At 44.5% G+C, this 16887-nt stretch overlaps 1 protein-coding gene across 5 annotated transcripts in view; it reads left to right on the top strand.

The window, feature by feature from the left end:
• KIF1A (kinesin family member 1A) overlaps nucleotides 1-16887 on the top strand; it is a 416621-nt gene that overhangs the window by 296067 nt on the left and 103667 nt on the right. For all 5 annotated transcript variants that reach the window (XM_029616880.1, XM_029616879.1, XM_029616878.1 and 2 more), the window contains 2 exons: nucleotides 5692-5806; nucleotides 15961-16094. In XM_029616880.1, coding sequence (XP_029472740.1) covers nucleotides 5692-5806; nucleotides 15961-16094 — 249 coding nt within the window. The remainder of the gene's footprint in view (nucleotides 1-5691; nucleotides 5807-15960; nucleotides 16095-16887) is intronic.

Raw genomic sequence — 16887 nt, 5'->3', positions numbered from 1 at the left:
ATAAACCAAGAGAAGAACGCTTGGATGAAGATCACAGTTTCCATCTGTGTCACAAGGCCACTGAAAAATCCATCAGGGGCCAAAGAGCCCTCCAGAATCAAACTGTAGGCCACTAGGATCTGAAGGACAGAATGTATTTGCCTAAGCATGTCCAATGACTGGTTGATAGGCACAATGGGCAGAAAAACCCAAGCCACCTTACTTGCCAAAGTACCAAAGAGATCTGACCACCCAGGACATATGTCAAGAGTGTCAGGGGATGAAAAGAAATCTCTGAACAGAATTGCTAGCCCAAAATCCCCCAAGTAGGGAGTTAAGCTAGGCCTGAAGTTCACCCACGCTCCACCATGTCAAGGGTAAGCCTATCCATCCTGTCCACAGGATAGCTCAGGTGAGCAGGGAGGCACTTTGATCAACCCAGTGAAGTATGAAAAGCTAAAGGCAGTACTGGCCAAAACTTGGTGAAGAAACAGGGAAAAGGTGGTGTACTGATCTCTGTAGGTATACAATAAGATATACCATGAATGCTCTATCTTTTATTCCCCGTTCAATCCCTGACTTTTTGACCAGAAGTTTGAAGGTGTGAAGAACAGAAGGAGGCAGAGTCCGAGCTGCAGGAATAAGAAAAGCTGCAATGCTGTATTTATCAACCCAATCAAACAACTCACTACTGATTCCAATAGGGAGTTACCCCCCAAAGGAGATCTCTCAGTATGATAGGAACAGGTGGAACTGAGAGTGAACCTCCCAGGAAGAAATCCAGAACTCTCCAGCAAGAGACAGAAAGCAGTGATGACACAAGTGCAAACCCCTGTAGAAGCAGGATTTCTTTATCAATCTGGCAGCCCGAAGGGTACCAGGGCAGAGTCAGTCTGATCTTAGAACAGACTGCCCAACAACCTGACCTAGGTATCAATACCGAAGGCCATGATTACCTATACTTTCCCCAAGGAATCATGCAGTCCAGCAAGTGGAATGGTTGCATGAACTAGAGCCTCCCTACAGACAGAGTTATCCCTAAAAGGGGAACGTATAGCTTGCAAGCTACTGCAAGAAAACTGTAGCACCTCTGTTGTGGATTCCTTCATCCCCTAACTCACGCAGCCATGGTTATGGTGAGAAGTTGAAAGGGTCCCGCCTGAGAGAATACTGGCAATAGTGGTCATCCGAGAGAACCACACATTGTGCTCAACAGGTATAAAAAATGTGACTCCTGTGCAGGAGAAATCCCTAAACTTCACCAGGGAGCTGCTCAGATGGGGAGACCCCAGGGACTACAGGTAAGACCAAATCTGGAATAACTCCCTCATGAAATAGACCTGCTGTACTTTAGGATTACCTAAGAAAGAGCACTAATGCCCGAATTGCTCTAGGATCTCATGGCAAACAGAGAGCAACTGCCAGTCAGAGGTAATGAAATTCTTTTTTTGGGAAAGAGAATGAGGGTCACCCCTTGTAGGGGTAACCCAGCATTCAAGAGAGAACCCATAAGGGTCACCTCTGGAAAACCCAGTTGTATCTCCCCTTTCCAAAGGTTCAGGAAAGCAATATGAATTGGGGCCTCCCAATCCCGAAAAGCCTTCCTACTCTCCAGGGGAGAGTGAGTTACTGTTGCTGATCACTGAGTTCATACGCAACCAAATCGGCTACAGGTGGCCACCTACTCAAATGGTGGCCACCTGTGGCCTACTCAAATGGTGTAGGACCCCACAGTAATCCATGTACCAACAAGAATGGTCCAATGACCACCGCTGCTGACCCCCCAATGCCCACAGAACCTGGCCTGTAAGGAGATGCACCAATTCAAATGAAACTCCAATTTCACGACCTGCAAGGGTTGAAGCCCCAGAGGGTTCCCCCCTAAGGAGATTCAACATAGGAGTCGAAAGACATACCCCTCTTCTGTGGGAGGGAAAGACTCCCGACACTACCCTCCTAGTATCCACACCCCTAGTCGTTCGACTAGGAATGCAGTCTTAGGTCAGTCTTGTGGCAACAGCGCACAATCTGTTGTGCTTGCCACAAGGGAAACACACACACACACCTACACTAGAGGGCAAATGTAATTAAAAAGTACAGTCCATTTTTAAAAGCATGATGACCAGTACTCATGCAGTGGTACCCCATCTTGAGGATGGCAGTGCACATACACACCCCATCGCCACGCTGATGGCACAGCAGGGACCAAGCACCACCTGTTAGAGTCGGCAGCTGCGCACTGCCAAAAAGCAATCCAAGAGTGTGTGATGGCGTCCTCCTTGCTAGTGTCCCATTGCAGCCTGAGATGTGAAACAGACAAGGAAGCTGATGCCTAGATGCAACGATGGTGGTCTCACTAATTATGGCACAGCTATGCATGGCACCAACAGAGAGAATGCCACCTGTCAGTGCCTGAGGTGCTTGGAGGAACAGACAACTCCTGCCATACTTGACCACGCATGATGCACTCCACTGTTGCCCTAACTCCTAATGGAGTCAGCATGTACAGTGTGATGATGACGTCTGCAGTGCCACTGGGGTTCTGATTATGGCCATCCCTGTTGGTGGGTGGTGTTGCCCCCATGGTATCCATGGTACCTGACAATGTTCCAAGAGGCTGATTGCAGCCCTTGAATTGGGATCACGAATGGCTCACCATCCTTTCTGTCACATAATGGTGGAAGGGAAGACCATGGTAACCAACAGTGCCCATGATACTCTGCAATGGTGCCCTGTAGCATCCGACTGTGTCCACTGGTGCTCACAATGTCAATGGCACTCTCAGTGCCAATAGTGCCCTTGGCGTTCATAGGCAATGGATCACATTTATGGCACCGACATCGTGCCTAGGGCTCCAACAGTGCTTGACTGTGCCACAGGCATCTGATATGCTCGATGTCATGCAAAACCATCAAAGGCACTCCAAATGCCTGCAGATGATAACAGCCAGGCAGCACTCATGGCGTATATGGTGTCCAAAGGCCCCGATGACTCGCTAACCCCGCAGGCTGAAAATGCCCGAGGGTCAGTGGCACCAATGGAGGTGACGGAAGACATTGATGGTCCAGTGGTACTGATGATGCTCGCAGTCCCCAAAGGCAGAGGTTCTGCAACACTGACACATCACCGGGTGCCCCACAGCACAGATACGCTGCATCAGTGTCCAAAGGAACCTATGATGGCTGGCGTCCTTGACAGTTTTCCTCAGCTCAGCTATGTGCCCAAGGGTGTCGATGCTGCATGATCGATGATGTCCATGCCAGTGCCTATAGCTGACACTAGCCTCGACAGCAAGTCTGGCGCTCAGCAACACCGATGGTGCTTGAAGCCCCATGGGGCCTTCGATGCCCCATAATCCCAGTGCCTTTGGTGCTCTACAGTGGCTTTGGGCACCCGAGAGCATCAGTGTCCATGGCACCTGACGGCACTTAATGTTTGGGTCAGTGCTGTTCCTCTGGCTCAATGATGTCTATGGCACACTGCAGAGCAGAAGGGCTCCCGCCCCCAGCCATGGCAATCAAAAGCATGCACGGTGCTCAATGGCCCTTATGGTGTTGATGGCATTCCCACACCTCAATGGCATCGAGGGCATCCTGGCACTTCAATGGCATCAAGGGTTATCATGGCGCTCAATGGCAGTCCTTTTCCCTGACTTGGTCCTGACATCGACACGTCAAATCATCGGTGCACTGCAAAGGTATGCACGAGCAACCATTGCCAGGGATGGCACTGAAGGTGTAGCAGCAACTCTGCTTGCCCAAGCTCCTGCTCACCCTCTCTCACAAGGAAACTGCACTGGCAAGCAGGAGGGGAGACTATGATGTTCAGGGTTCCTACCTGTGGAGACTAGTTCCCTAGAATGTGGGGAAGATGTTGATATCCCCCCATAGGAACAGTGTGGTACTCGATCCCTTCACTGTCTGTGCCTCCATCGATGCTGATCAATCGGTGAAATGACATGGAACTCCCATCCAGGTAGAACTCAGGTGAGTCCCCAACCTCGGCGGCTTACACAGATCACTCACAGACTGCATTTTGTCAGTTTTGTCAGCACCAGACAAAGGCACAAAAACAGAGCAATGAGAGGACACAGAAACTAAAATGCAGATGCAGTATTTATTTATTAAGGAATAAAATTAGATTCTGCCAGGATGCACAGAAACTAATTCCTGGACAGCATGGATACCAACTCTAACATGTGGACTAATTCTATTCTGAACTATCTCTAGTCCGGAATTTGTTATTTCTCTTTTCTTTACTTAACTTTATCTCTTTTCTTCCAGCTACCTAAGCTTCCAAGTTCACGGTCCTCGTTTAATGTAACTTTGTCTCTTCCTTTACCTAATTATTTTTATCCCTGTTCGATGTAAACCGTCCTGATATGGTATTTAACCATGAAGGTCGGTATAGAAAAATGTTAAATAAATAAATAATAAATAAGGCCCACCATGTGGCTGACAGAAAGCTGAAAAGTTGTTTGAAAAGAAGAGAAAATAAAATTAAAAAACAAAAACTACTGAAAGAAAAGAAAAATAGCTGCAGCTCCAGAAAAATATCACAACAAAAATCTATGAGGAGAGAGTAAAGCTGAACTCGACTCCATGGAAAAAAAAAGACTGTGGGACTCTGCTTAGTGGGCAAGGTGATAACTACAGCTGCACATGCTCAGTAGGGCATGTTTGAAAGCTCTAGAATCTTTGAGATCAAAGTTCAGCATTGGGCTCCATCGGATGATGTGAAGACTGCCAATCTGCTTGTCATTGGAGAAAAACAGATCTGTTGGAATGCAGTACATTAAAGCTAGAAAGGAGACCGCAATGAATACTTTACTATACCATTAGAGAAGAAACAGGATATTTTGTTTCTGTTTAAAACAATAAAGAACCAAAATATCAGTACTTTGATTAGAGAGTGACATTGAATAGATATGTATGCTGTTTCCTTTGTCCTCAATCCATTCTGTTCTGAACATGCTCACAAAGAAGTTTTCTCTCACTGAGAGAAAATTTTTTTTTTGTTTTGCTGATTACAGAAAGGTTATAGCAGCTGGAGTATTTTAAGTGGTACAGGTGACAGTGCAGAATGTAGATGGCTTTATTATTCTAGCTCATCATACTGTTCCACCCCATGTATTCAATGAGCCTTTGTACTATTTGCACACTCACTTTAGCTCCTCTGTTGTTATCTCTCCTATTCTATGTATTCTTTTCCTCTTAGTCTTTGTTTTGTTCAAGTGCCCCATTTGATATTTTTCCATTTTCTTTCACATAAGTTTTTCCTATACTTTTCACCCTTTTGTTGTCCCTTTGTGTAATGTATTTTTACTTGCACTATTCTTTGACCCTCTTCCACATTTTCTTCCCCTTCCCTTTTTTCCATTCCCCCTGTTAATGCAATGTTAAGTATTAAAAATAATTGAACAGCATGTGTAAAAGTGGTATATCTTCTAGAAGATATATATGCCAGATTCTTTGACTGAAATTATGGATCTGGGAAAAATTGAATGACCTGCATTTTCATACTGATGTGGAGGTCAGGAGGGAGCATATACTCTTCTTATTTATTTGATTTTTTTTCTCAAATACTCCAGATTGGCTGTATCCTTTGGTAGTCTTGCTTTGTGCATAGTGTATGATTGTAGCCTTTTTTTTGTGTATGTATTTGGCTATGCATTTTTTTAAATTTTACCGAAGATGTACTATTTCTTTTCAGGACTTTTTATCGGTTTGAGGCTGCATGGGACAGCTCCATGCATAATTCCCTGCTGCTGAATCGAGTTACTCCTTACCGAGAGAAAATTTATATAACTCTGTCTGCATATGTGGAGGTAAGAGATAACTGTGCTTCTATAGAACTTTTGTGGGAGTACCTGTACAATAGACAGATGCAGAAATGGTTACAGGACTAACACATTTGGCCATGGTGACTAGTGGAACAATGATAGTTCAAGGACTTCTGAGGAAGAAGATACAGCTAGTTTCCTGTCAGGAACTGATAGGGTAAAGCAAAATTGCTTACCTTGTAATAGGTGTTATCCCAGGTCAGCAGGATGTAGTCCTCACATATGGGTGACGTCACTGACGGAGCCCTATTGCGGGAAAACTTTCTGTCAAAGTTTCTATAAACTTTTGACTGGCACTGTGTGGCCACTGAGCATGCCCAGCATGCCATGATATGCTCTGCCACAGGGGTCTCTCTCTAGTCTCGTATGTAGCAATAAGCTTTAGCAAAAATAAAATAATAAAAGGTAACATACCCAACTCCGCGGGGTGGCGGGTGGGTTTTGTGAGGACTACATCCTGCTGTCCTGGGATAACACCTATTACAAGGTAAGAAATTTTGCTTTATCCCAGGACAAGCAGGATGCTAGCCCTCGCATATGGGTTATTAGCAAGCTAGAGGCTGAGTCATTTTGTAGAGAAGCAACAGTGAAGTATTGTTGGTGAAAATGAGTCAGTCGAAAATCACAGCAGGTTGGATGTGGAAGGAGTTGGGATTAAACTGGAAACATGTTCTTTAAGACAGATTGTCCATAGGCTGAATCTTGTCATCCCTGTTTGTCCAAACAGTAATGAGCTGCAAAGGTGTGAAGAGAACTCCATGTTGCTGCTTTACATATGTCAAGGATTGGCACTGAACGATAGTGTGCTACTGAGGTTGACATTGCTCTTACTGAATGCACCTTTACTCGCCCTTGGAGAGGAAGGCCTGCTTTTTCATAGCAAAACTGTATGCATTCTGCTAACCAGTCGGATAGAGTATGTTTACCCACTGCTTTACCTGGTTTGTTTGGATCATAAGATACAAAGAGTTGAGTGGATTTCCTGTGGACTGCAGTGCGGTCTAAGTATAATGCTAGCGCACGCTTACAGTCCAAGGTATGTAAGGCTCATTCTCCTTGGTGTGAATCCCACACCATAGTTTTACCCACATTCTTTCCAAGGCCTCCTTGGAAAGAATGTGGGTAAAACTATGGATTGGTTCAAGTGGAATTCCGTAACTACCTTGGGGAGGAATTTTGGATGTGTTCAGAGAACCACTCTCTCATGTAAGAATTTTGTATAGGGTGAGTACGTGACAAGTTCTTGTAACTCACTAACCCGTCTAGCCGATGTAATGGCTATGAGGAAGATAGTCTTCCATGTGAGAAATTTAAGATCACAAGGATTCATGGGTTTGAAAGGAGAACGCATGAGTCTTGTTAAGACCAGATTAAGGTCCCATTTGTGACTGGTGGCCGAATTGGTGGCTTAAGTTGAGTTAAACCTCTCATAAACCTACTGACAAGAGGTTGTATGGATATTGGTGCATCTCTCATCTTGTTATGGTAAGCTGAGATTGCACTTAGATGTACTCTGACAGATGAAGTCTGAAGACCAGAATATGAAAGATGGCATAAGTAGTCTAGTACAGAAGTTGCAGGGCAGGTGAAAGGATCAATACTCTTTTGCCTACACCACAAAGTAAACCTTTTCCATTTCGAAGAATAGTTTTTTCATGTTGAAGGTTTATGTGAAGCTATAAGCACTTGAGATACATTAGTTGAAATATTGAGTGGTTGCAAAATCAAGCTTTCAACATCCATGCTGTCAGGGAAAGGGATTGAAGGTTGGGATGGCACAACCGACCCTGATCCTGAGTTATGAGATTGGGTGCTACTCCCAGACGAATTGGATCCCTGACTGACAGGTCTAGAAGTGTGGGAAACCATACTTGTTGAGGCCAATATGGGGCTATGAGTATCATGGACCCCCGTCCTGTTGTAGCTTCACTAGAGTTTTGGTTATGAGCGGTATTGGAGGATACGCGTATAGAAGGCCTGAGTTCTAAGGGCGAGCAAAGGCGTCCTTGGCTGGCTGGTTATTCTGTTTGTGTAAAGAACAGAATTTGTCCACTTTGTGATTCAGATGTGACGCAAAGAGATCTATTGTTGGTTGCCCTCAACGTTGAAATATCCTGGTCACTACTAAGGGATCTAGGGACCACTCGTGTGGTTGGAACTGATGACTGAGTCGATCCACCACTACGTTGTGAATGCCTGCCAGATAAGTGACCCTGAGGAACATTGAGTGGTTCAGGGCCCAGCCCCAAATCTGTGCAGCTTCATGACAAAGGAGATATGAGCCCATACCTCCCTGTTTGTTGATGTACCACATGGCAACTGTGTTGTCCGTTTGGATGGGAACAGTTGTGTGAAAGGCAGTCCGTGAATGCATGCAGAGCATAACATATAACTCAAAGTTCCAGGAAATTGATTTGAAATGTTGCTTCAAGTTTTGTCCAAGTACCCTGGATCTGGAGATTGTCTATGTGAGCTCCCCAACCCAAGGTGGATGCATCTGTGGTTAGTGTTATCTGTGGAACTGGTTGTTGGAAGGGAAGGCCCTTGTGCAGATTGTCCTTGTTCACCCACCAATGAAGAAAGGAACGTAGCTGGTGGGTTACTTGAATTGGAGAGTACAGTGGTTGAATGGCTTGGATCCATTGTGATCTTAAAGTCCATTGGGTTATTCTCATGGCTAATCTTGCCATAGGAGTAACATGAACTGTGGAGGCCATGTGGCCTAGCAAAGTGAGAAACTGGTGAGCTGTTGCTTGTTTCATTGAGTAAATGGAGTTTGCCAAAAAGGAAAGTGTTTCTGCCCGATCCTCGGGTAGAAATGCCTTTGAGAGGATGGTGTTCAATTCTGCTCCTATGAATTGAAGCAGGTGAGATGGAGAGAGATGGGACTTTTGATAATTGATGAGAAAGCCCATGGAGTGAAGTAGAGCAATTGTTCGACTGAGAGAAGCCAGAGCTCCCTGTTGAGATTGACTTCTGATGAACCAGTCGTCTAAATAGGGAAATACATGGACACTTTCCTTGTGCAAGTGTGCTGCTATTACTGCTAGACATTTGGTGAATACTCTGGGAGCAGAGGCAAGTCCGAATGGCAGTACTCTGTACTGGAAATGCTGATGACCTACCATGAAACGCAGATACTTGCGATGAGGAGGGAATATTGGAATGTGAGTGTAAGCATGTTGAAGATCCAGAGAACAAAGCCAATCTCCTGATTGAAGTAGTGGAAGCATGGTGCCTAGAAAAACCATCCTGAACTTTTCCTTCTTTAGAAATTTGTTGAGATTTCTGAGGTCTAGGATGGGACATAGGCACCCGGTTTTCTTTGGAATGAGGAAATAACGGGAATAGAATCCTCTGCCCTGCTGAGTCCGGGGCACTGGCTCTACAGCCCTGGCTTTCAGAAGGGTGGATAATTCTACCTGCAATTGGAGTATGTGATTTTCGCTGAGAGAAGGAGGTCTCAGAGGAGAATCTGTTGGAATTGAGAGGAAATTGAGTTGGTAACCTCGAGATATGATTGCAAGTACGCATTGGTCTGTTGTTATTTGAACCCAATGGGTATAAAAGGAGGATACTCGACCTCCTACCGGAAGTTGTGGCTGAGGATTGGAGAGGTGGCTGTGTTCTCTGGGAGTGTTCTCAAAAGCCAACAACAGGTCCTGTCTGTGGCGTAGGTTGAGGCCTAGCCACCCTAGGTTGTCTGGGCTGAGGCTGAGGCCTTTGTTGTGGTCTAGTAGACCTGGTTCTAGATGCAAGAGAGTAGTACCGTCTTTGCCTATAGAATGGTCTTCTAGTATCTTTTCTTTGAGGCCTACGAACTGGGTGCATAGGTGGATCCTGTGGGATTGAGGAAAGCTGTCTCAGGGTTTCCGTATGCTCTTTTAGCTGCGTAACTGCATCCTGCACCTTGGATCCAAAGAGGTTATCTCCCAGGCATGGAAGATCTACTAATTTATCCTGGACTTCAGGCCTGAGGGCCGAGGCTTTAAGCCATGCCCAACGCCTGGCACTGATCCCTGATGCAGCTACCCTGGAAGCTGTCTCGAATCCATCATAGGCTACACGCACTTCATGTTTGCCTGCCTCTAGTCCTTTTTGGATGATGGCTTGGGCTGCTTCTTGATAATGTGATGGAAGAGATGGAATGAAGTCCTGCATTTGCTTCCATAAATTTCTCTGATATTGGGTCATGTAAAGTTGATTTGAAGATATCCTAGAATTTTACATGGCCCCTTGGTAGACCTTCCACCCCAGGGAATCTAAAAATCTGTGATTTTTACCTGGGAGATTTGAGGAATGTGGTCTAATCCTCTATGACTTCTTTTGCGCAGACTCTACCACTACTGACTGGTGAGGGAGCTGCGACTTTTGGTATCCAGGAGCAGATTGCACCAAATATGTACTGTCCATTCGTTTATTAACAGCTGGTACTGAGCATGGATGTTCCTAAATGCGATGTTGCAAATCCAGCAGAAAATCATGGACTGGTATAGCCACCACTTGCTTTGGAGGGTCTACAAATTGAAGTACCTCCAATGTTTGCTGTCTGGTATCTTGCTCTGTGACCAAAGTGAATGGTATGGTGTCAGACATTTCCTGTACAAAGGATGTAAATGAAAATCTTCTGGAGGAGATTTTTTCCTTGGATCTGGTGGGGATGGATCCGACATAAAAGCTTCAGATGAGGTGTCTGATTGCGTGTCACTCCAAGTATCATATGGATCTTGAGGTTGAGGAAAAGTTTTGGAAGGCGCAGGTGGTCGAGGAATCCCTGAAGGTCCTGGTAATGGTTCATCATTAGGTGATTTCTCAGGTTGTTCTTCCTGTGGATTTGAGGGAAGAGAATCGAGCAGTTTATGATATTTTTTCATTAACAGCTGATATAGTGCCAATTCTGAACTTCCTGGATCCCCAGGCAAGGTTGGCATCGATGGTGACGGTGTCGGAACCGAAAATGGTGTTGTCGTCTTCGGTGGTCGTGTCGATGTCACCGTAGTTTTCATCGGTTTAGGTACCGGCATCGATGTAATTAGTGACATCGGCATCGGAACCGGCATCGACAAAGTCATCAGCATCGGTACGGTGACCGGTGTTGGCGTAATCACCGGCAAATTGCAAATCCAGTTTTGGCCATAACGCATAGCTATCACAGGCATAACGCTCAGGAAAAAGGGGTAGTTATTTCTTGCATTATATCCCACGATAGTGTGCATTACGATATCGTATGCAGCTTTAACCAAACCCTCATTTCCACTTGCTCCGCCCAAACTCCTTCCACTTGAATAACATTTTCAAATTTGCATAAGCATTTTGCAATGCAGTATTTATCACTGACATTATTGTGGGCATTAGGGCCCTGAAGCCCGTGATAATGCTCTAACGCAATTTGATAAATGACCCCTTTAGTTTTATACCCCATCTATCCAATGGGAAAAAAAAGTCTGGTCAAAGCAACTTACAATAAATAAAAAATTAATGCAATTTAATGCATCATTAAAATAACAGTTACTATTGTATGGTTGTTATTATTGTTGAATTCTGAACAAATTCTGAACAAATTGCTTGAAAGAGCAGTTTATACATATCACAAAAATTAAAATTTAAAAAGTCATATTTACTACATTTTCTTCATATACATTTCTGATTCACTTAAGACAAGAAAATTGTGCTACTTAATCATTATACAACTCAATCCTTGTCTCTTCCATACTCATAAAGGTTGATAAGGCTGATGAACATCTTGCTAAATCTACCTACAAAAGAACCACCTGTTCCTAAGTATAATCATACAGTTTGATAGTGTATAATAATTATTCTGTGCCAACAATGATTCCAGTGCTATACTAGATAAATCAGAATGGTTGCAAGGCCTTAGAAGTTTATATGTTAAACATGAAAACAGAAAGATTGATTTAAGTAGCCATAATATGGGGTGGAGATAAGACTTGCCTTATGTGTTTTACAATATTCACTTTCAAACAAGATTCTAATTGTAGCAATTTAAGAAACTTTCATTCAAACACCTCCAATGTGCATGGCCATAAAGTATGTTCATAGCTTGTATCTTATCTGACCTCTGAAGTAGAAAGCAAAAACATAATTTTTATAACCAAGGTACTAAACTGAATCATAGTGTGGTAAAATAACTAGCCAATTGCTTAAAGTTTTTGGAATTTGAACCAAGGAATCCTGAATCTCACAGTACTGTACTTCATGCAAAAGGCCATTCCATTATGTAATGATTAGGGGTGTGAATTGGGTGATCGATCGTCTTAACGATCGATTTTGGCTGGGGGGGGAGGAAAATCTGATCGTCATGGTTTTTGGGTTTTTTAAATCGTAAAAATCGTAAATCGGGGGAGGGCGGGAAAACCGGCACCAGCTCTACTTTTGCCCTCACATAGTGAGGTAGCACCGGCGCCATTTTGACTTTTGCCCTCACTATGTCGACATAGTGAGGGCAAAAGTAGCGCCGGCGCCATTTTGAATATTGGCAATACGTCCCGCGTGCAGGAGGTCACTCCCGGACCCCCGCTGGACTTTTGGCAAGTCTTGTCTTGTGGGGGTCAGGAGGCCCCCCCAAGCTGGCCAAAAGTTCCTGGGGGTCCAGCGGGGGTCCGGGAGCGATCTCCTGCACTCGTGACGTCGGGTGACAGGAACCAAAATGGCGCCGGCGCTACCTTTGCCCTGTCATATGGTAAGGGCAAAGGACCACCAGTGCCATTTCTTTTAACACAGCCGTGGCCCGAGAGCGGGAGATCGCGCCGGGACCCCCCACTGGACCCCAGGTAATTTAAAACATTTTGGGGGGCTTCGGGAGGGTGGGGGATTTATTTTAAAGGGTCGGGTGGGTTTTAGGGTGCCGGTTTTCCCGCCCTCCCCCTCCCCCGATTTACGATTTTTTGATGATAAATTGGGGGAATTGTTATTGTATCTAACGATTTTTGACAATTTAAAATATATCTGACGATTGTTTTAAATCGTCAAAAAACGATTCACATCCCTAGTAATGATATACTGATTTTTTTAAATATATATGATAGAATATTTAAAAACATGGTAGTTTATTGCATTACCTAAGGTGTACAGATAAACTCTACCAGGGTAATTTTAAAGGAAAATATAAATGCAATATACTATTGTAGCAATTTTTAAAAGCCCATTTATCCACGCTAGGTGCATTTAATGTGGGCAAAACTTATTCAATAGCATATATTTAAGCAATTTTCAAAATCCTGCTAATTTGATGTTCCACTAACAGCATCATAGAGGATTAGAATTGCTTAAGAAGTCCCTAAAGAGGATGCACAACAGAAACATACAGTCAGCCAAAAGCATCGTCAGCAAAGACAGCAGGACATTAATGGGGATGTGCCAGTTAGGGCTTATAGTGTGCCTAATGCTTCTTTGAAAAGAAAGGTCTTAAGATGCTTCTTAAATGTTTTCAAGTATGATTCTTTTCTAAAAGGCTCAGGCAAGGAGTTTCAATGCTGGACCTGCAGCTGTGAATATTCTGTCCTGGAATTCTGCCAAACATATGGGTATATTGAGTAAACATTAGGGATGTGAATCATGTACCCGATCGTCTTAACGATCGGGTTCGGCTGGAGGGAGAATAAAATCTGATCAGTGGAGATGTGAATCGGAATCGGTTCCGATTCACATCGTTAATTTTTTTTTAGTGAGGCCCAACCCTTTAAAATGGACCCCTTACCTTTCCCCAGCCTCCCGAATGCCCCCAAAACTTTTTACGAGTACCTGGTGGTCCAGTGGGGACCGATCTCCCGCTCTCGGGCCATCGGCGCCATTTTGGCTGCCACTCAAAAATGGCGCTGATGGCCCGATTAAAAAAAACAAAAAACACCCGACCCTTTAAAAATGACCCCTTAGCTTCCCCCACCCTCCCAATCCCCCCAAAACATTTTAAAATTACCTGGTGGTCCAGTGGTGGTCCCGGGAGTGATCTCCCATTCTCGGGCCGTCGGTTGCCACTCATAAAGATGGCGCCGATGGCCCTTTGCCCTTACCGTGTGACAGGGTATCCATGCCATTGGCCAGCCCCTGTCACATGGTAGGAGCACTGGATGCCACTGAGTGGCAGCCAAAATGGCGCCGATGGCCCGAGAGCGGGAGATCGGTCCCCGCGCCCCCACTGGACCACCAGGTACTCGTAAAAAGTTTTGGTGGGGTTCGGGAGGGTGGGGGAAGGTAAGGGATTAGTTTTATAGGGTCGGGGTGGGTTTAGGGGTTATTTTGCTGTGCCGGTTTTCCCACCCTCCACCCAAATAACTCCTGTTAGTGGACACTAACGGGAGTAACGATTTTTCACGATAAATCGAGAACATTCCTATTGTATCGCGCACTCTAACGATTTTTGACGATTTAAAAAATATCTGAAGATTTTTTTAAATTGTCAAAAAACGATTCAAATCCCTAGTAAACATCACCCAGAAGCCCTCAAGTCTCTAGCTGGTTGATTATTTCCCCCTTAATCAGTGCCTTATTGCACAAATTAGGACAAACTGAAAGAGAAATGAGAAGCCTGGGGCAAAACTAGGCTTATGCTAAATGTAGATCATGATCGATTTCCAAAATTAGACTTCTGCTGTTGCTATGTACACATTATACTGCTTACAAACTCGTGACCATCAAGATTTCTTCAAAAGTAATTGGAGATAATTTTCAAAGGATTTATGGACATAAGTGGGCTTTTGAAAATTCCTGCAATATATGTTACTTTTCTGTGCACAAATTCTTTGAAAATGTACTTCTATATGTTTTCAAAATTTCTGCTACACATGACTTGTAATGGAGCTACAAATGACCTGAAATCAAGTCATGTGTAGCTCCATTGTCATCTGTTAGACATGCCAGGTTAACTGCAACAAGAGATTGTGCTTTCTCGGTGGCAGCACCAACATTTTGGAACTCCTTGCCTGAAGCATTGAGGCAATCTGATTGTTTAAATCCATGCTAAAAACATTTTTATTCAAGCAAGCTTATTTTCAATGTTACCTACTTTTAAGATCAGTGTTAGGTACTTGGTGCATTTTATGTATTTGATTTATTGTTGTTTTAATATCTCATTGAAGTATGTCTTTGTAATTTTATTTAGTTGACTTTTAAGGATGGATTATACTATTTTATTTGATTTTTATGTATGTTACCATTGTACATCACTTACAGACCGATACAGTAAAAATCGCAGGTGAGCTCCCGGCGTACGTACAGGCCACTCTCCTGTGTGCGCGATTCAGTAAATAAAATTATTCAAATTAGGGCCCGCGGTAAAAAGAGGCGCTAGGGACACTAGCGCGTCCCTAGCGCCTCTTTTTTGACAGGAGCGGCAGCTGTTAGCGAGTTTGATAGCCGACGCTCAATTTTGCCAGCGTCAGTTCTCAAACCCGCTGACAGCCATGGGTTCGGAAACCGGACGCCGGCAAAATTGAGCATCTGGTTTTCAAACCCCGAGCCGATTTAAATTTTTTTTTTTTTAATTTTTTATTATTTTTAACTTTTGGGACCTCCGACTTAATATTGCCACTGTACTGTATCGGCCTGCAAGTCCTTGGTGTATAGGCAATATGTAAATTCTAATAAAGATAATCAAATATCTTTATTACCTCTCAATGCTGCAGTTACAGAACTTAAACTTGTCAAACATGTCCCTTCATTTTCTTTTTTTCATGCACATTTTGGGTTAATTTTGTAACTGCCTGCATTGGTGTAAAGTCTGCAGGTACTTTTTATCCACAGACTTTATGCTAATTTTCAAAGGGAAAGTACATGCATAGTATTTTCCCTTTGAAAGTTATCCCACAGAAACTACCCACACTCATTTACATCTACTAATGTGTGCACAGATATTTGGTGAGGAAAATTAGGTGCACACTTTTGCAAATGTAAAAGTATTTGCATAATTCTAAACCCTGCCCACAAGAACACTTCTTCACACTGTGGGTAAAAATATACACATATAGCACATGTAATTTTATGGACATATTGGGCAATTTTCTAAAAGCCTATTTCTGCAAGGACCCTCCTGATGTCTATCTTTTTTTAATTCCATGTGTCTTCTTCCATTTCCTTGTTTAACTTTTTCTCCTTCCCCTGCTTCTCTTTCTCACCTATTGCAGATGGACAACTGCACTCAGCCTGCTGTAATCACCAAAGATTTCTGCATGGTGTTCTACTCCAGAGATGCCAAACTTCCAGCTTCTCGCTCTATCCGCAACCTCTTTGGCAGTGGGAGCCTGAGGGCCTCAGAGAGGTAAGGAAGGGAAGAGAGACATAGGCCACTGTGAATGTAATAGAGATGTGAATCGTGTCCTCGATCGTCTTAACGATCGATTTCGGCTGGGAGGGGGAGGGAATCGTATTGTTGCCGTTTGGGTGTGTAAACTATCGTGAAAATCGTTAAAATCGTGAGCCGACACACTAAAACCCCCTAAAACCCACCCCCGACCCTTTAAATTAAATCCCCCACCCTCCCAAACCCCCCCCCAAATGCTTTAAATTACCTGGGGATCCAGCGGTGGTCCAGAACGGCGGTGGTCCGGAACGGCCCCCTCAATTGAATCCTGTTGTCTTCAGCCGGCGCCATTTTGCAAAATGGCCGCCGCAAAATGGCGGCGGCCATAGACAAAAAATGATTCGACGCAGGAGGTCGTTCCGGACCCCCGCTGGACTTTTGGCAAGTCTTGTGGGGGTCAGGAGGCCCCCCCAAGCTGGCCAAAAGTTTCTGGGAGTCCAGCGGGGTTCAGGAAGCGATTTCTTGCCGCGAATCGTTTTCCGTACGGAAAATGGTGCTGGCAGGAGATCGACTGCAGGAGGTCGTTCAGCGGGGGTTCCGGACCGCCGCTGAACGACCTCCTGCAGTCGATCTCCTGCCGGCGCCATTTTCCGTACGGAAAACGATTCGCGGCAAGAAATCGCTTCCTGAACCCCGCTGGACTCCCAGAAACTTTTGGCCAGCTTGGGGGGGCCTCCTGACCCCCACAAGACTTGCCAAAAGTCCAGCGGGGGTCCGGAACGACCTCCTGCGTCGAATCGTTTTTGTCTAT

This window comes from Rhinatrema bivittatum, chromosome 9, assembly GCF_901001135.1.
Source record: "Rhinatrema bivittatum chromosome 9, aRhiBiv1.1, whole genome shotgun sequence".
NCBI classification, from domain to species: domain Eukaryota; kingdom Metazoa; phylum Chordata; class Amphibia; order Gymnophiona; family Rhinatrematidae; genus Rhinatrema; species Rhinatrema bivittatum.
Note: the sequence above shows the minus strand (reverse complement) of the source record. Positions and strands in the feature narration are given on the sequence as shown.